Consider the following 18736-nt stretch of genomic DNA (forward strand, 5'->3'; position numbering starts at 1 on the left):
AACCTCAAACATTAAGAACATCATTGAGAATGCCAAAGCTAGAATCAATTAAGGAGAAACCATAACTCTATTCTATAAAATCACATCAAAGACTAGGCAGTGACACAAGCAAACTACATGACATTATATACAATTTCAAAAGGAGATGTTACATGTGAAAGTAAAAAATATCAAAAAGGAGGCAGAAACCCCATGCCCCAAAGGAAGCCTCATCAGGGCCCTACATTCTGAAATTTCCCCCGGTGTTACAAAATGGTATGCATATCAAAAGAAATGAGAAGAGCAAGAATGGGTTTTGCATTTTGGTGCAATTTTCTTTCCCATGACAAGAATAGATTTGATCCAAGATCTTGGTCTGGACTATTCAATTAGGGGAAGCCAGGTGGATGCTTTGCCAAGCATGGTTCAAAAATTGATGTCAAGGGGAAACATGCAGTGTACAATGTTGAGCTCCCTTCGACCATGTCTCCAAACAAAAAGGTTCTCGTATACCTCTCTCCCTTGTGCTGTAGGTTCATTCTCCATATGTTGCCATCCTCAACTTGTTTCAGTTCCTTGACATCCTTTAGCACAACTAGAGGACGTCAACCCACTATCAGTTGGACATCCATGTCAAACAGCTGCATCCAGGTAGAAAGATGATAGCTTCAAATATTGCCTTGCAGGTGTTTCCAAGTATAGAAACAGCAAGGAGGACTCAATGCATGGTAGTGATTCCATAGGTAAAGAAGCCAGATAAAAATTATGCTGATGATGCTAGTACAACCTCATCTTTCATGCGTCATATAGCATGAAGCTAATGGCCCCATTATCTGAATGCATTTCCTGTAAAGAAAAGCACCCCACTTTACTATATATATCACTCAATTCAGAAAACCATTTGTTAAATTTTGGAGTTTCATGCCTGTGCATTCATAAACTTGCATGAAGATGGTTGGAAGAGCTACTAGAGAAGCTCAAAACACCAAGTTTATAAAACCGCTTTTAACCTGTGGTGCTTCAAATCAATTATTATTGATAGCGGCTACCAAGTGATAGTTCAAAAACCACTTGAAGCTCAAGAAATAGCATGACCAACTTATTCAAAGGAACGAATTCAAAGAAGGCTATTTCAAATCCCTCAAATTGTTAAATTTCTTGTTCTTCTATAGGGACAGTTATATTGTTTAAACATAGACCATTGAAATTAAAGACAACCAAAAACAGGTTCAATTAAATTTCTAGTTCTTCTATAGGGACAGCTATATTGTTTAAACATAGGCCACTGAAATTAAAGACAACCAAAAACAAGTTTTATTCAAGCAATCACAATAAGGTCTGAAGTTAACTACGGTAGAGGCAGTAACACAATTATTGCAGCTCAATCCGAAAAACAAGTCACCAATGCACTTGTATTTAAAAATTAATTTGAAGTATTAGCTAATCTAAAATAAATAAACCAATAATAAATAGTATGTTAAATTTGAGATAGTAATAACTGAATGATAACAAAAATAAATAAATCTGGTTAAATTTGGGTTAGCAAGATTGACATAATAAGCTGAACTGGAACACATTTGTTACTGGCTCCCAAGAACTAAGCCCCCAAGCCAAATAAAATTATTTGCAACCCAATGATTTTCATCTTTGGTGAGCTTAATAACTTCAATCATATTTTTATTCTACAAAAGAATCGGGTTTTGGTAGAGGCAAATCCAAAGAAACCAACACCAATATTTTAAAATTTTTTCTAAATATTTTAATGCTATTTTCTGTATGAATAGGCAGGCGATTTTGGTCTGAGATGCACAAGTACAGACTCTCATGCTCAACTTCGACCCTACCTATTGCAGTCTTTAGTTGTAAGAGATTCATAGCACAAAAGATATCCAATCCCACATAATGGTTCAAACATAGGTTTTGGGCCTTGAGGCCAATCCCATGCATTCTGAAGGGATTTGAAATCCTGCAAATTTTGTCAATTCAAATTTCAAAGGAATTTTCAAATCCCTTAATTTTTAAGTAAAGAAGCCAAAAATGTGAGATCTCAAGATTCTTAAAATCCTATCTTCAATGCAGAGAACACTACCTGAAAGAATCAAGCAAACTCTTTCCAAGTCATATATGCTCACCTTGGTTTAGCTCCTTCTGTCTTCTATTCCTTGTCTGTTTTCTTTCCTCTCTATCCACATCAGCTTTTAGAACCAAGGCATCCACCATATATACATCTTCCCAAGATTTTTGTGTGAGACTGCTTCTGCAATCAAGCGACGAGCCTGACCTTCTACAGCTAGAGGCAATGATGGTGCTGCTCCAACCCCAACAACAATTCCTTGCAATCTGGCCTCTATATTACTGATGGCTCTCTGTAATTTTCAAAGGCAACATGCATCAGTAGTTAGTCAATAAAAAACTGGCCACAATCTGATCTTCCAAACCTAAGGTTAAAAATGAGGAGTGCCATCTCTAATGCTTATAAAGTAGGGTGAGTCAATACCGTTATTTGAGTACTACATATCCATAATTCATTCCAATTATATGTTTTCAATATGTATCATCCATGTAAAATAATCTTGGTCACTAATGGTTCATTCCAACTAGAATCAAGGCAAACTTTGCTCCAGAATATACTTCCAAGTTCCAGCGCAGTCATGAACCATTTGACATGGTAGGCCCCCAAAAAACTCAATGCAACCACCATCTGATGCCCCGAATTATAAAAGTATTCTTTAAGTCACAGCCAATAATGAAGCTAAAAGTGTATAACAATGACAAAGAAGGATGAAGATTCAAACCTGTGCATGGGGGTTCTGAACTTCAACCCCACTGGATTTATGAGATTTTGTCCACTCCACAAGAGGATCATGGATGAACGTTTCAAGAATGCTCACTAAAGTCTCCCTATGTGTCCTCAGTACTGAAAGTGTTATTTCAGAGACCCTCAGAAAAATGCCTTCATATCCAGTAATTCCCAAACCATCAATCATGTTCTGCAGGTAACATCAGTGTTCATGAGAATAGGAACAAGAGAATTGAGAACCATATGCATTCATCAATAATTAGAATCAGGGAGTTGGAAGAAAAAGCATGTTATGAAAATGAATATGTTGCCATCCTAGAGTTATTTGAAATTTAGTAATCTGTAATTTGAAAATTGTTCAGAATATGGAGTATCACAGCAAGAACTCTTGAATGCTTTAACCAAATCTGGCATTTGCTAAATAAATGTCAGGAATAAGACTTGTTATGGGGAAAATTTTCACATTGCATGGAACATGAGCATCCATGTGCATTCCTTACCTGGGTTAGCCTAAAAGGCACCAGCTCTGGCTTCTCCAGCTGCAAGCCTTTGTCAAATAAGCAACTGAAATCAACATGAACACAGTCTCCTGTGGTAGAATCAAAGAGAATATTTTCACCATGCCGGTCACCCAGGCCCACAATATGCCCAACCATGGACCAGACTGCTGTAGTGTGTGAATAAGCAAGCCGAGCCCTGAACCAGGCAGCTGGCTCAGAGAAGTTGTTCAAGAACCATTTGTGGAAAACAGGAGGGAACATTGGAAGGATTTTGTTCTTCAGCATCTCATCTTCCAACATTTTACCTTGGCATTGATCATAAATCCGCTTAATTTGAGGATTAGTCTTTTGCCTATCAAATTTCCCGCAGGAAATATAAATATCTTGAAGTATATGACGGAGACCACGAGTGTGGGGTACCCATTCTACCATTCCACAGTCCTCAGTTAGTGGAATAACTGCAAAGGTGCGGATATAAAGCTTTCTCCGACGACTTTCAGGATATTTGGATAATAAACGGTTTATCATTGCAGTGAATTCCATCATTCGAGCATCCTTCCTCAGATCATCCTTAGGTTTGCAAAGGAATGGACATTGGACACCATCACTACCTAACAAAACGATCTGAAAACACCAGAAAGGGGATGTTTAGATTATCCAATAGTATCAAGGCCATAGTAGGACAAGGGACCCACAATTGAGTGGCTCTCTGATATTTCAGACTTATCATATTAGAAACCTATCTGAAACTTGTTGTATGTATGGATGCATATAGACACATATTAGAAGCCTACCTGAACTGTTAATATCTAAGGATATGTGTGTGTGTGTGTGTGTGTGTGTTAGAGTGTATGATATACATTGTGAGCCCAAATCCTACAAGCTTAAGCATTTAGGAAAATTGATTGTCTGACAATGTGTATACATATGTATATATATTAGAAACCTATCTGAACTGTCAAAGTATCTAATGAGATCAATTTCAACATTTGTCATGGGTGGGACTGGTGATTCCCACTCCCTTGCAAGTGTACCACGAAATAAGGGATGTCTATCTACGGTTTGCAGTTTCAAAATTTATTATTATGAATTTAGGATATCTACCACATAATCTCATCCAGAGAAAGGATGAATGTTTCTGTTATTTAATGTTTTTTCAGATAAAATGATATGCAACCCCCCAAGATACCACGTTGCTGTGCACTGTCAATGTGAATCAATATAACCACAAAAATCATGAACTAGATGCGATATCATCTGAAAAATGCAAAAGAAATAATAGACAGGTTAACACTTCATAAACCTCAGTAAACAAACAAACTTACTTTCTTCGGTCGCTGAAGAGAAGAGAGGATCTCAGCCTCATCAGCTATTCCAGATATTGTAGGGAGATCTGAGGTGAAGATATCAGAGATAAGTGAGTCACCATGATTCATTTCATATGCTGGTAGAGTGACAGTAAGAGATTGTTGGATTGGCATTATAATTCCCAGTGGCATCATCCTCTTCAAGGCACTAAATTCGGTTGAGAGATTGATTGTCCTTGCCTTTGGCTGGCCTGAATGGAAGCACAACCTGATTAGATGATCGATCAGAGTAGCAAACTGAACAAACAAATTGTTGCCGCTGTTTCCTGAGCTGGACCCTTTTCGTGCAGCTTGTATGATCTCTGCAGCTGCCTCCCGCCTTGAAGGTACTGTGGATTTTGAAACTGCAGCCATAATCCAAAGGGCTTGCTGTGGATATTGACGGAGAACAGAGGTGATGATGAGTTTGACTAGACGAACAATTTCTTCATTCTGGTGGCAAATTCTAGAAACCAACTGAGGCAAAACTGTTAACCACTGATATGTAGGCAAATCCTTCAAACAGCCTCGCATAATACCCATTACCTGCAAATGACAAGGGAGAATATAGTATCAGTGTTGTCAAAAGTAGAAGGCAATGTCAAGGTGATAGGACTCCTTTTAGCCTAAGGCAAAAGGCGAAAAACAAGGCAATAGCCTAACTATAATAAGGCGATAAAAAATATATATACATTTACCTATTTCAATACTTAACCAATATAAATGTTGTCTTCAACAATCAACACTATTAATTTTTCACCCCTCATGGTGTCTAATAAAATTAACAAAATAGTAATCATTATTCAAAGTGTTAAATATACAACCTACATCATAAGAAACATCATATTATTTACAGAAATTCATCTTGTCCCAATGCATTTTCTAATTTTTCAAACAACTAAAAATCATAATAAAAAACAAAATAAGAGAATGGACACCTAGAGAAGCTTTGGACATCATCATCATAGTCATCATTGAAATTAAAATTGTCATCACTTCTATCAAGACTAGGTTGATGACTCTCCATCCCATTATCACTATGATTAATAATATAATATTTCACGTTATACTTTGTTTAATACAATGTTAAATTGAATTAAATTGCTATTTAAATATGTTTAATCTTAGCCCATGGTTAAAGGCACTGCCTCTGTGCCTTGTGCCTTATCCCAAGGCGACCGCCTCTTTAAAGTTACCTTGCCTGGGCCTTCAATAGACAACTTTTATCTATCTACTTGGGCTTTGTGGCCTAGGTGACACAAGCAATCAACTTTGATGACACTGTATATTATAAATAAGAAAAGAATTGAAAGAGGTCAAGAATCATCCTGGTAAAATTCTACCTTTCCATGGATATTTTTCCATTCTTTATTCGATGATGATCCACTTCTTTGATAAACACTTCCAAAGTCAAACCACAGGGTCAACAACCTGGGAAGTGCTTGAAAGAGATTCTTGTGGCCTCTATGAAGCCCCTTAGCATAAAACAACAGCACATCAGGAAGGTAAGACCACCAATGCTTCTCAGAATTTAAATTTGTAGAAGCAACAATGGCAGATTTTGAAGGTATTATCCTGGGGCACGGTTCAAAATTCTCTTCCTGCCGTTTCCTGGCATCAACAAGTACTTCATCACAATACTTGGCCATATAGAAGTATCCTTTCTCCCATCTGGGTTGCAGTTCTCTCACCCTAGAATAAAGACTCATCACATCTTCCTTCTGCTTCTGTCCAGTGTAATGGATCCACCTAGAATATAGGAGGAGGGTCTTTGCAATATCTCTATTCTCATTTGATGTTTGTGTATCACAAAGTAAAGGTGGAGGGTTAGCTGGAACCAGTGAGCGGCTGGTAATTGATGATATTGCGGCAGAACCTACGATCTCTACAGGCATGTTCAGGAGAGACTGTTGCAGCTCCGCAATGGCACCATCAGATCGCCTAGTGCTCCAAAGAAGCTTAGCTTTTTCCATGTGAACATTCGGTGAACCTGAAGCCTGAGCTTCCAGAATTGCTCGGTTAGCTGTCTCATAATGACCAGCTGAGCGACAGAGCTTTGCATATTGAAGCCAGCAGTCACCAACTTGAGCACCAAGACCGCTTGCACCAAGAACCAATCTTCGTAAAGCCAGAAGTGGCTCTCTTGCCCAAAGGGATGGCTGTGTAAATCTGAGCCGATTTCCCCAGTTTTCCATCATTTTTGTAAATCTCAGATCAGCCAAATCGAATGATTTCTCCAAAAAAGACTCGTCAACAAGGAGTTGATGGAAGTCCTCCAGCTCCCTTAGCATGTGGAGCTTTACAACAAATGGGTAAGCCCGTGTATAAGAATCCATACCAGCAGCAGCTAGAGGAGCAATCAGAGCTTGTTTGGACAGAGCAATTTTCTCAGCAACTGAGAACTGGTCTTTCTTCATCATGGCCTGGAGAATTTTCACAACATCCATGTCAAAGGAAGCATTACTCTCGGAGCTGCTGCAAAGTAAACCTTCCTTGTCAGCCCCATCAAGGTACTCATCCATCAACTCCCACCTGCTAAGCCTCCATGCTGCCTGAACACCTTGCATGCACCAAGTTTTCTTGTATTTAGGAATTCTAGATATTAAACCATCCACGTGAATAACCATAGCCTGGAGGTGGCACATGTTCAGTAAACAATTAAGAACATCTGAATGCCTCTGCACCGAGGTGGGCTCCATCTGCAAAGCCTGCTCAGAAGAAGTTAAAACTTCAGCCCAGTTTCCTGCTTTCTTGTTGATTAAAAGCTGGTCTTGCAAACTTAATGATGTGCGTAAACATGCTAGGCCAGATAGACCATCAGGCTCATCCAAACCACTGTATATTTCCATTAGAAATGAGATATCTTCATCCTCGAAGAAGCCACCCTTCTCAGCTGCAGGATTGAAAGATCCTGACTTTCCCCGCACATGAGATTCAAAGTACATCAATGACCTAGCATAAGCCTGGCATCTGAAGGAGGCCTTGGCTAGGGTCACCTTTGGAATTGCAGCCAAAAGCTCTGAAACATATTTACACTGTATTAGGAGGAGGTCTGAATCTGTTGGATTGGGATTTTGATCCTTTAACTTGGATGATTGTTGCCTAGAAACAGCTGATTGAAAAGATTGAGAAAGAGCGATATCTTGTTCTACATCATCCACCCACTGCCCAAGGTTATCAAGAAGAGTGAACACAGCTTGAATGCACACTTCACTTTGCCCACCACTTTCATGATCTGCAGCCCCACTATTATCTGATGCTGCTGCATCAAGAACAGATAGGATCTCTGCTGTTATTCCATAGCGTGCTTCCTTGCTGCCATGACAGACAGCATTCAGGACTAAATAGGGCAGCAGATATATTGCTGTTTGCATATCATGGCGCACTATACCTCGACAGGAATTGAAAATACTCGCACGAGAACCAGTTGCAAGCACAGTCAGTTTCCTGATCCAAAAGAATATCCATCTTCTGAAAGACATAGAAGGGCGGTAAATTGGGCCAGCAGATGCAGAATCAACTACATTTGGAAGTTGAAATCTAGAGGTTAAGCAAGGAGCTATTATCTCTTTAACATAATTAGAGAATCGGTCCCATAACCTCTGACCCCTCCTACTCATCTCATCACAACAATCTATGCTCTTAACCCCAGAAATAGAGACTTTTAAAGGTTCTTTATCTTTCAGTGTTTGCAGTGTAGAAAGTGCCATGTTCTCATCAAGTGATGCCTCACAACCTGCAATCTTTAGCAGCTCCTGTATTGCCAATGCAGCTGAATCTTGGACAATGGTATCAGGTGCAGCTCTAAAAGCCCTGGCCAGATGCTTGTGGATCAACTCAAAGATAAGATCATCATCTGAGCATTCAATTTTGAAGCGCTGGCATGAAATACCCTTTACTTTGGCAGGGTCAACTGCTCCTAGTGCTCCAAGGCAATCGGCACATATCAACTTAAGCCGCTGACCCACTACAGTCCTTGATTCTTCTGCACATCCTCTAAGTAGGGATGTAATCAAAGAGCTCAGGACATCCATATGTGAACCTGCTTCCCCAGTGATCAAAGCTGTGATGTCATCCCTTCTTAGGTTCAGAAGTTTGCTCAGCTCACATGCCACCATATACCTCACATTTAAGTTCTCGTGATCTAAACCATCCACAATATCTAGCAATTGATCCTTCAAATTCATTGACCCACGTGCATCTTGTATAACTTCATTCACTTTCATTAAAGCAGGAATGCTGGGCAATGGAGGAAACTCGCGGATATGCTGCTTTAGGATAGCCTTGTTCTCAAACACAAGTTCTTCTAGAATTTCCACTACTTTATTCAAATGAATGGAAAGATTTTCTTTCTCTCTCTCCAGGAAGGGGATAAGAGCAGCAAAAACTTGAGAAATTACATGTTTAGTGCTAGATGGCGATACCTTTGCCAACTGCCCAATGAAGAAGTGCAAAACTGAGAGACCCTCAGACTGGAGCGATTCTTTATCAATCGCATGCATGAGAAGAACCATAAGTTTTGGCACATAAGTGCTAAGATGAGAACCCATTAATTTAATTAGCATCTCAATACGTTTCAAGGCTTGTTTCTGTAGTGCTAGATCCTCAGCATGGAGCATTTTTCTATCAATACTATTAAGGAGACCAACAAAATGATTCCTCAAGAAGCCTGGAAGATCTTCACTGCCAGTCAGAACTTTTGCAACTTCTTTTATCATCTGTGGTACTCTTGCTAACCTGTAATAGAAACAAAATAACAATGATTAGCAGATTTCACACTATAGTAGCATCATGTGGTTATTCCATGCAAAACTTTAGGTATGAAATTTCAAAGGGCCAGGAGAATCAGCTCAGATGAGAAAAGCTCTACAAAGGAGCTATATGATTGAAGGAAATAGCTGTGAACTTTGTTAAAATCAGGGTTGACACAGTACCCTTGCCATCCCAATAAACATACATGTGTATCAATGCATGGACACCCCAGAATTTTTTTGATAATGCATTATCTATAGACCAAAACCCAAATCAGGAAGGCTTCAAAAAGGTGTTTACATGAACAAAGAAGGCAAACGGCTGAGAAACAAGAAAAAAAAAAAAGGTCCCATTTGAGATACATATTCCATTTTAACTTGTGTAATTCTTAAAACTAGCATGGACTTTTATACCTTTTGCTTATTTCATCCAAATCACCAACATCCAAAAAGCACACAAGTTCGTCCAACAGTGCAGGCAATGCAGCAGCAAAGATCTCCTGGTTATTAGAACCAGTATGCACATGATAAAACTGCAAAGCAGAGAATAATTCTTGACCATCAGCTCGATGAAGAGCAAAAGCAAGCACTTTTGGAAGCCAATTAACTATCAGTGGCACCATATCTGTGTCCAAACACTTAGCCAACTCTTGTAAGGTGACAACTGCTAGATTATCATCCTGCTGAGTGACAACAAGCTTTGGAAGAACAACAGGAACCATTTTCTTGACAAGGTCTTCAGTCTCAACACCAATAACAGACTCTGCAAACTCTTGGACCATTTTTGGACGGCTTGCAACCCTCGTGGATAAATAATCATAGAGTTCATTCCGAATATGAACAACTTTTGAAAGGATTAGTTCAAAACCTCCTTTAAGATGGAAGAAGCAAGATCTGTGTATTAACCTTGATGCAGTCATTCTCACTGTCAAATGGGGATTATCAAGCTGATCAACCAACAATATAAGAGAGAACAAGAAAATTTGACTCTGAATATCAACAGCAATCATAATTTCTGCAGTAGATTCCAAAAGTGTCTCAAAGACCTGAGGATCTTCAGCTGCTGCCAAAGCATGCTTTATTTTGTCTAAAAACTTCTGTTCTTTAGTTTTATCTGATGCCTCCCCATCCAGAAATAAACAACTCAAAACAGAATCCTCAAGGAAGAAACTAATCTGCATGCAGAATGCTTCTCTTACAGCCTTCTTTTTGTGAAGGAGCAGATTTTCGACACATTTTACCCATTCAGATTTTGTTTTAAGCACAATATCCGGAACCCCATGTAAGAGGATTCTTCGAATTACTCCCACACATGCAACTTGAACCTCTTCTGATGACTCATCATAAAGAAGATTGAAAAATATGGACTGTAGATGGATATAGTCATGATCCAGACCAATCTCTACTGTCTGTATATCAGGCAGATGTAGAATTTTAGAACGCAACTCATGATCGTTTGCTATTCTACCATCACACTTTGGACACCAAAATCCTTCCAATACATGTTCCACAAACTGACTCCATTTCTCATTTTCACTTTTGAAGAACAATTTGCATGCAGTTTCATCCAGACCAGCAACAACATTGCAAAGTCCATAAAGACATGCCAAAAAACCAAGAGAAAAGGGAATAATCTTCTTAACCTTCTCATGCTTCTCATTCTCCAAAAAACTGTTAATTGATAAAAAAAAAATTAAAAGAAACAAAAGAACTCAAGTTAGAAGTCATTGTATTAATTCTAAGTTTCTAAAACTATATAATTACATGTGCAAGGAGAAGACAACTAAATATAGAAGTAAATTTTGTTTTTTCCAGATCAAGGATTTAGAAAAGGGGATCAGAAATGAATATAGGCAAGCCAATCCTGCACTCCCTACCCCACCCCCATCTCAAACAAAAAATCAAAGAAAAAGCAAAAGCTCAGGCACTATCCAAAACAAAAAGACCTTAAGTTGAAGAAAACACTCCATGAGTCATATTATATATAACCTCCAATTAACCACTGCATAAAGAACTCAACTTCAAAACCCAGTCAAACAGGCAAGCTCCAGCCTCAGGAAGCAGGCACATACAAATAATACATAGTAAAGAAATTTATTGCTCACTTACTCCAGCCTTCTGAAGACATGTCTTAGCACATCAAGACCAGACCACAAGACAATCACCGGCATAGAAATGACAGCTTCAATTCTAACCTCATCAGCTTCATCATGGAGACCCAAATCCAAGACTTCAAGAATGCTTTCAGTTTTTAAGCTAGGACCAATCTTGGACTGAACTTGGACAGAGAGACATTTCGTTCTCCAGGGAGGATTAGACTCACTGAGCACAAAAGAATGGGTAAATGGAAGCTTTAGCACTATATTCACAAAATCTGCACCATCGCCATTATTTCTGAAAAAAGTATTCTCCATGGATAGAGGACCTAAATAATAAAATATAATAATAAGATATAGCTGATACAAGTCATAAGTGATGGAATGGCAGCAGATACAGTAAAGTGAAAAACTTCCAAAAGAAGAAAATCTACAATCTAATTGCCAGGCAGATTACATGACTAATGCCTTATCAATCAAAATATCTTACCAAAACCCTAGTGTGACAAAACTATAAAATATTAAACGTATTTTTTTTACTCTCTAGCGTGCCAAAGCAAAATTAAAGAAGGAAGTTCCATTGCAAATCTAGAAGCTAAATTCATGTTCACTAAGTTATAACCTGAATGTTATGGCTATTGTGCATGTCCCTCTCAAAGAATATTCAATTAGTTGAACAAACCAACACCTTGAAGAATTAAAAATATTTGTTGAATGCATAATGCATCGGCAATAAGTAAAGAAACAGTATATGGCTATTGCATGCATCTCTAATAACTTAGGCTTCCTTCATCATGATAAAAAATTGAAATAATGATCAGAATGGTACTGTTGCTATTAAATGAGGCATATACCTATGATCATAATGTTGGTATAATATACTAAATATTTTTGCATAACAAGAAATGAAAAGGCCTGGTTAATTGGCATATTTACCAATTTAGCATTGCTCTGATATGCTACTTTCCTATTACCATAATATGAGATGAATAAGCTTGCATAATTGTCTTATTTCTCACAAAGCAGCATCCAGAAAAATAAAGGAAGCCATTTTTATATTATTATTTAGAGAAGTATAGAGATTATTGTCAACAAAGTATCAATCTTCTTAACAGGAGTCCTCAAAGTTGTTCCCCAGATTTACATCTCCCTAAACCCAAAGGAAGGCGTCATGAATCTTTTGAAGAAGATTAGGTCCATTGCCTTACTTTGCAAAAGCAATACACAGTGAACTGCTTCCAGATAGATGGATAAATCAAGTGCGATTGAACAGCCTTGTTTTACCTACAAGACGTAATTTTCAACAAAATATGAGACTGATCAAGAAAGTTAATGATCAAGTTATAAATCACAGCATACCTGCTCACATATCCAAGGGATCCATGCATATATCTGTTGAGTAATGAAAAGGGACAAATTGGTCTGTGGATATTTAGAGAAGACAATGCAAAGCATGCTAAGAGCAGTTAAAGAAACTTCTGGTCTAAATGGTGTATCTTTGACCACAGTGGGTTTCAGAAGTTCAACAAATGAGAGAAGTGAGGTGTGCATGTAGTTTGCATGTTCTTGTTCTCTTTCACAAGTAACAATATGAGATAGCTTGCATGATACATGAACTTCAGCATTGGAAGCCATACTTTCTTCTTCAAGCTTTTGGCGCTTACTCTTGCAAGTGTCCTGGTCCTGAATAGGCCGCTTCCCTCCAACTCTCAAGTTCTCAATTCTTTTATCACTTGAGGTTGATGAAACCATACTCGTGTCACTTGTTTTTGCTCCAACACAATCAGGACCAAGTATAGATAGAGCTACTTGAAAGCAATCTATCAATGGCAGGCAGGGTTCTGAGGAAAGAAGTGTATAAATAAGAGATTCTGGTTTCCAGATATGAGGAGGACATGTTTTAGCAATCCGTATGTATGCATTGCACAATGCAACCTGAAAATTTTTTAAAATAGGTGTTAGCTCCCCAAGCCAATTTAAGTCCCTCTAATCAAAATGAATGTATCTTGGGAATAACCATGCTTGCATTTATAGCAATGGGGCAAGACCAAATTAACCTTAAGTTCAGCGCTTTTGGTATTCAAAATTGACCGAGGGAAAACATTAATTAAATCTGCAGCTGTTAATTTAACAACATCGTCTGAACAAGTAGAGTGCAACACATGAAGGCAACCACCCATGGAGGAATCATAAGCCACATTTCTGCAATGTAAGCCACTATTAGTGTCCTTGGGAAAGAAAAAGAAAAGGAAAGCAGAACTGTTTCAAGAACGTAATTTGAGTTTCTCATAAAGAGGACAAGACAAATAAAATCCCCCAAAAAGAAAACAATATATGGCCCCTGGACCAGATGTAAGAATTTATGATCAACCACAATAATAGCATCTATAAAGCTGACTGTATATTCGTGAATCAAGGAGAATGAAAACAAGCTGAGAAAGGCATACAGTTGACTATATATACAAAATAAAAGCCAGACTTGCCGGAAACAAGTAGTACTGGAATAGATTTTTGCAGGGATCAGACCCAACAGGCACTCTTGGGGAGCGCAATCATAATTTTGAATGGCAGGAGCTGAAGGAGGTTTTCCAGTGAAGCAATTTGCAGTCTTAAGGAGAAAGAGAAAAATATCAACCAAGACTTCAGTCTCAAGACATAAACCATTAAAATCCACTCAAAGACATCTATCCAAAGCCACAAGACCATGCATAAAATCCCTAATAAACCCCAAATTCTATTGGCCACCAGATCCACCCAAGAAACATCCATCCAAAGCTGTAGGACCATGCATAAAATCCCTAATCATTGGCTGTAAATTTGGTTTTCTTCAATCTCAGACATTATCCTCAAAAAGTAGCCAACATCAGCATTGTAGTTGAAGAGCCCATGACTTGCCATAAAATATAATGCTTCTGACCCAGGTTCAAAGTGGGTATCTCATCACAAGTGTCGTGCAATTCAATAATGCTGTAGAAAGCTAAAGAAAATAACTCATAAAAGAACTTTAAAAGTTCACAAAAAGAAAACTTCCAGATTACATAAATATGCCAAGCATTCTTAGAATGAGGATTCATAACAACTAGTGAGAAAGAAATACCAAAAGTGAAATATAAAAACCAAGCAGCAACTTCACAGAGATGCCATTTTGATTTTCTGACTCATTCACTCTCTTCATCATCAAGGTAATATCAATTTAAAATGAACCAATAACGTACCTTCTAGAAAATCCAAGCATGTCTATCAAAATGAAACCTAGATTTAGAATATATCTCAAAATAGAAAAGTAATTCAGAAGTGCTTCTAAATAGGTGGATTTTAGCAGAAATTTTTTCCAGAATTGTGCATAATAAAATGGAGATTCACCACCCAGCAGCAATAGTTCTCAACCATCTGAAGATGTACCTGAACACTGGAAGTCCATCCCCAGCCTCATCCAATATGAAAGATATCGACTGAATTAGATTTTGATGAGGAACAATGTCATAATTTATTAATGCCCCCAGGACACGTGCAAAGTCAAAGCATGCCTTCCACAAAAAATGTGTTGTCAGACAACTGTATCAAAACGAGTCCATAAATTAAATAAATAAACTAAAAGAAACAATACATGTGTGAAGAATATTATACCAATCAAATTCATAAACTAAATAAATAAACTAAGAGAAACAATACCCAACTTGTAGTGAATATGCTACCCACCATTTGAAGATCAGCATCTCCATAACATAAAAAAGTACATGCAGAGGAAACAAAAGGTGAATTTACAAGCCCTTCCACATACAGAGTTCCTTCAGTTAAACATTTATTCATAAGCTTAATAATCCAAGTTGCAAAAGGCTGCCACCGGCTCTTGTCAGTGAGGTTAATCATAATACCAAAGCCATCAATCGGTTTGCTACTGGTAGGGAGATCACTGAGAAGCGCTGGATCACCAGATATCCCAGTAAACGACTCACAAAAACACTTTATTAACACTCTAGTGGATTCTGTGATGCTTGCTTTGTCAGCATGGTGCATTGCTACGTAAAGAATATCTGTGTGAAGACAATGGAAGATTAGTTTTCTTGCATGCTTTAACTATAGTTATAGGATATAATAGGAATACACACACACACACATGTATAAATGATGGAAGGTATATCTGAGAGTGGAAATGTTGGGACCCTGTCCCCAATGTGGTCTAGAGAAAAGAAGGAAAAAATTCCTCCCTAGTGTCCTATGTGCAGCAGTAATACTGATGCAGACTATCAAATAATTAAGCCACTATGTAATCAACAAACCAAAAAACAAAGGGATAATACCATCCTTATAAGAAGAGTTCATTGTTGATGTCATTTCATACCTTCAACCACTAGCATGGCATCTATGAAAAACTGACGGTATGCATCACGTTCTCCAGTACGGAGCAAGGACAAAAGGGATCCAACTGTTTCAAAAATCACCCCATGCCGAGATCTGAAACATAATATGTTATTCTCCATTAGGAAGGTAATAAAAATAAAAATGAAAATAAAAATAAAAATAAAACAATTAAATATGAATTGTAAATGGAAAAGGAAGAGAGAAATAAGAACATCAAACAATATAAATTGTAAACGGAAAAGGAAGAGGGAAATAAGAACATCAAGCAAGAAGATCAGTAACAAGCATTTCAATAGCTAATACATCCATGACTGCACGCACTAGTTAGCACTCAATGTGAACAAGCTAGCATATTGGAAGAAATTACTCAAGCAAATCCCTCGCTTGTTCAAAAGGTGGAAAACCTATTGCTTGGCTCTCAAATAATTGTATAATATACTCTGCAGAATGGCAAAAAGAGAGTGGAGAGGGATTTCCCATTAGTCCTCCCAAACATTAATTGAGAACAAGGAATACATTTCTTTATCTACTCAGCAAAAGAGAGGGATTTTCTTTTCTTGGGTAAAAATACATTGCAGATTCACAGGAGATAAAATTCTATTCAGTTTAACAACCCTAACATCTTCCTTTACAATTATACCCGCTTTGCTAAGAACTATCCTGTCCCAATACATACTAGGGCAAGTGTTTGAAACAAGTAATATGGTGTTTATCACATTATCTTAAACCTAAGAATAACTCTGAAAAATCTGAATTACAAATATCTTTAACCAACATAGAACAAGAGAATTGTCAAGGACACTCACCGGAATGCAGGCTCTGCAAAGAAGGGCAAAATTCGACCAATAATTGGTAAAACTGCGCCGGCCTTCCCATGGTAGAATACTCCAGGGAAGTTTTTTGTGGTGTGAGAGAGGAGTTTCAGTACAGCTATGACTTCCCTCTCGTTTTCTGCCATAGACAAAAATAATAACAACCAGAATTAAAATAGGGTTCTGCTCTTATTCATTCTTTGGCTCCTTATAACATGTAGGACAAAGAAAAAAGAAACTGAAGTTCCCAATCTGGCATTTAATTGACACAACTATTTCCTTACTGCCAGAATCATTGACAAAAATGAATTAGATGGTTTAAACAGTTACGGAAGCAACAAATTTTTCTTCAGGTTTCCAATCTTGCATTTTCCAAATAACTCAGCCTAATACATCTAATTCCATATTGCCAGAGCAGTTAACAACATTCAATCAGATGTTTCAAACGATAGTGGAAGCAATAAAAAATGATTTTTCCTTTTCAAAACTCAAAGAAACATGACACAAAAGATTTGTAATTTCATTTCCTCAGTTTGCTCGGCAAGCAAACTGAAGAAAGTTATGCTTCCAATCTTAGACTTTTCACTTAACTAAACCTAATACAACTATTTCCATACTGCTAGACCATCGACAACATAGAATCAGATCTTTCGAACTGCCGCCAAAGCAACCAAAAAAACTCTCCTTATTTTCCGAGATAATATATATATATATATAAGACGAAATGTAAGGTTCGGAATTTCATTTTCTCTTCGTTTCCTAGATTTTCTCGGCAACCAAAACCATCGACTGCATTCAATAAGATCCTTCAAACGGCAGCGAAAGCAGCAAAACATTTTTTCCTTCTCCGAAAATTAAAAAAACGCAAAACAACGTTTTTTTCTCCTTTTTCTTGATTTTCTCCGCAACCAAAACCGTCGACAACATCCAACCAGATGCTTGAAGCATCATCAGAAACAGAATCAATAAAACAAAAAATCTTCCGTCCCCAAAAATTAAGAAGGAAAAAAACACACACACACACACAAGATACAAGGTATCAGAATCTCATTTTCTCTTCACTCTAATCAAATTTTCTCGAAAACAAACCGGAAGAGATATAGGGTTTGAAGGGAGAAAGACCTGAAGAAGACGGGACGACATAAGTGTGAAGGAGATTAGGAAGAACGGCGCGAAATCTGGTCTCCAAAACGACGTCGTCTCCGTTGTTGGGAGGAGTCGAGGAGGAAGCTGCGATGCGCTCACGAAGCTCGTGGACGAGGCTCGACAGGTTCGCCATGCCCAACCTCCAACACCACCTCCCTCTTCGCTCGCTACGCGCGACGCTGCTTCCCTCCCAATTTCCAAATTTTATTTTTCAACTCTCGGTTTCTAACCCGCTACTCTTCAGTCTTCACTGAACCCAGGCTGCAATGCATGTACTTCTGCCCATTTTCAGTAAATAATAAATATGTCAAATATAAAGTTAGTTAAATATTTTTCATAATATTCTTAAAAATAAATAACAACTAAAAAATATCTCAATTTTATTCTAAAAAATAAACTATCTCAAAAAAACTTATTTTCGAAATAAAATTTGTCAAATATAACTTGTGCATAATATAATATTTTTATTTTATTCTTTGTATTTTCAAAAATTTTCATATATTTTACAAAAATATTTATAATATCTTAAATTTATTTTTAAAAAATCATCATCCAAAATTAAGGAAATGGATTTTGTTTGGTATTATATTCTAAATTTTAAAATTTTTTATTTGGTTTTAAAATTCTTTCCGTAATAATTTTATAAAACATTGCTAATATTTATAATATTAAAAAATTATAGAAAAAACTGTTTTCAAATATTAAAAAGGTTATAGATGCTTTATAAAATTACTATCAAAAAATATTTTAATATTTTTTCTAGAAAAATTTTGGAAATTTAAAGTTTGATATTTATCAAACAAATAATTTATCTTATAAAATTAGTGAAGATGGGATTTGACGGGAATTAAATTATCAGAGATGTCATAAATACAAATTTTCAAGTCTCTTAGTATAAAATAAATTATATTTTGATTAATTTAGATTGAAAATAAAAAAGTTCT

General features: G+C 37.2%; 1 protein-coding gene across 4 annotated transcripts; it reads right to left on the reverse strand.

Annotated features, from left to right (window-relative positions):
* Nucleotides 1-100: 100 nt before the first annotated feature.
* Nucleotides 101-18057, reverse strand: LOC100245131 (serine/threonine-protein kinase ATR). Of its 4 annotated transcripts, none has more exons than XM_002278373.4 (16): nt 17769-18057; nt 16641-16785; nt 15815-15927; nt 15172-15506; nt 14875-14999; nt 13530-13674; nt 12832-13407; nt 12681-12756; nt 11486-11801; nt 9791-11047; nt 5969-9362; nt 4605-5171; nt 3280-3903; nt 2775-2969; nt 2112-2345; nt 101-825 (listed from the first exon to the last, which is right to left on the reverse strand). In XM_002278373.4, the coding sequence occupies exons 1-15, from the start codon at nt 17923-17925 to the stop codon at nt 2178-2180; spliced, it is 8193 nt and encodes a 2730-aa protein (XP_002278409.2). In that variant the 5' UTR covers nt 17926-18057; the 3' UTR covers nt 101-825; nt 2112-2177. The 4 variants fall into 4 exon arrangements, with proteins under 4 accessions (XP_002278409.2, XP_019074489.1, XP_010646485.1 ...); XM_019218944.1 differs by lacking the exon at nt 17769-18057 and adding an exon at nt 16156-16274 and having other exon boundaries at nt 16641-16757; XM_010648183.3 differs by lacking the exons at nt 15815-15927; nt 16641-16785; nt 17769-18057 and having other exon boundaries at nt 14875-15027; nt 15172-15308.
* Nucleotides 18058-18736: the final 679 nt, after the last annotated feature.

The sequence above is a fragment of the Vitis vinifera genome, chromosome 3 (genome assembly GCF_030704535.1).
Source record: "Vitis vinifera cultivar Pinot Noir 40024 chromosome 3, ASM3070453v1".
Lineage (NCBI taxonomy): Eukaryota > Viridiplantae > Streptophyta > Magnoliopsida > Vitales > Vitaceae > Vitis > Vitis vinifera.

Bases quoted from the DNA above. Each gene is read 5' to 3' on its own strand.
- LOC100245131 (XM_002278373.4), bottom strand. From the start codon at position 17,925: ATGGCGAACCTGTCGAGCCTCGTCCACGAGCTTCGTGAGCGCATCGCA. The intron at 15,928-16,640 runs GTGAGTGTCCTT...ATTATGTTTCAG, and splicing joins TTTGCAGAGCCTGCATTCCG to ATCTCGGCATGGGGTGATTT. The intron at 13,408-13,529 runs GTTAATTTGGTC...AAAAATTTTCAG, and splicing joins CCAAAAGCGCTGAACTTAAG to GTTGCATTGTGCAATGCATA.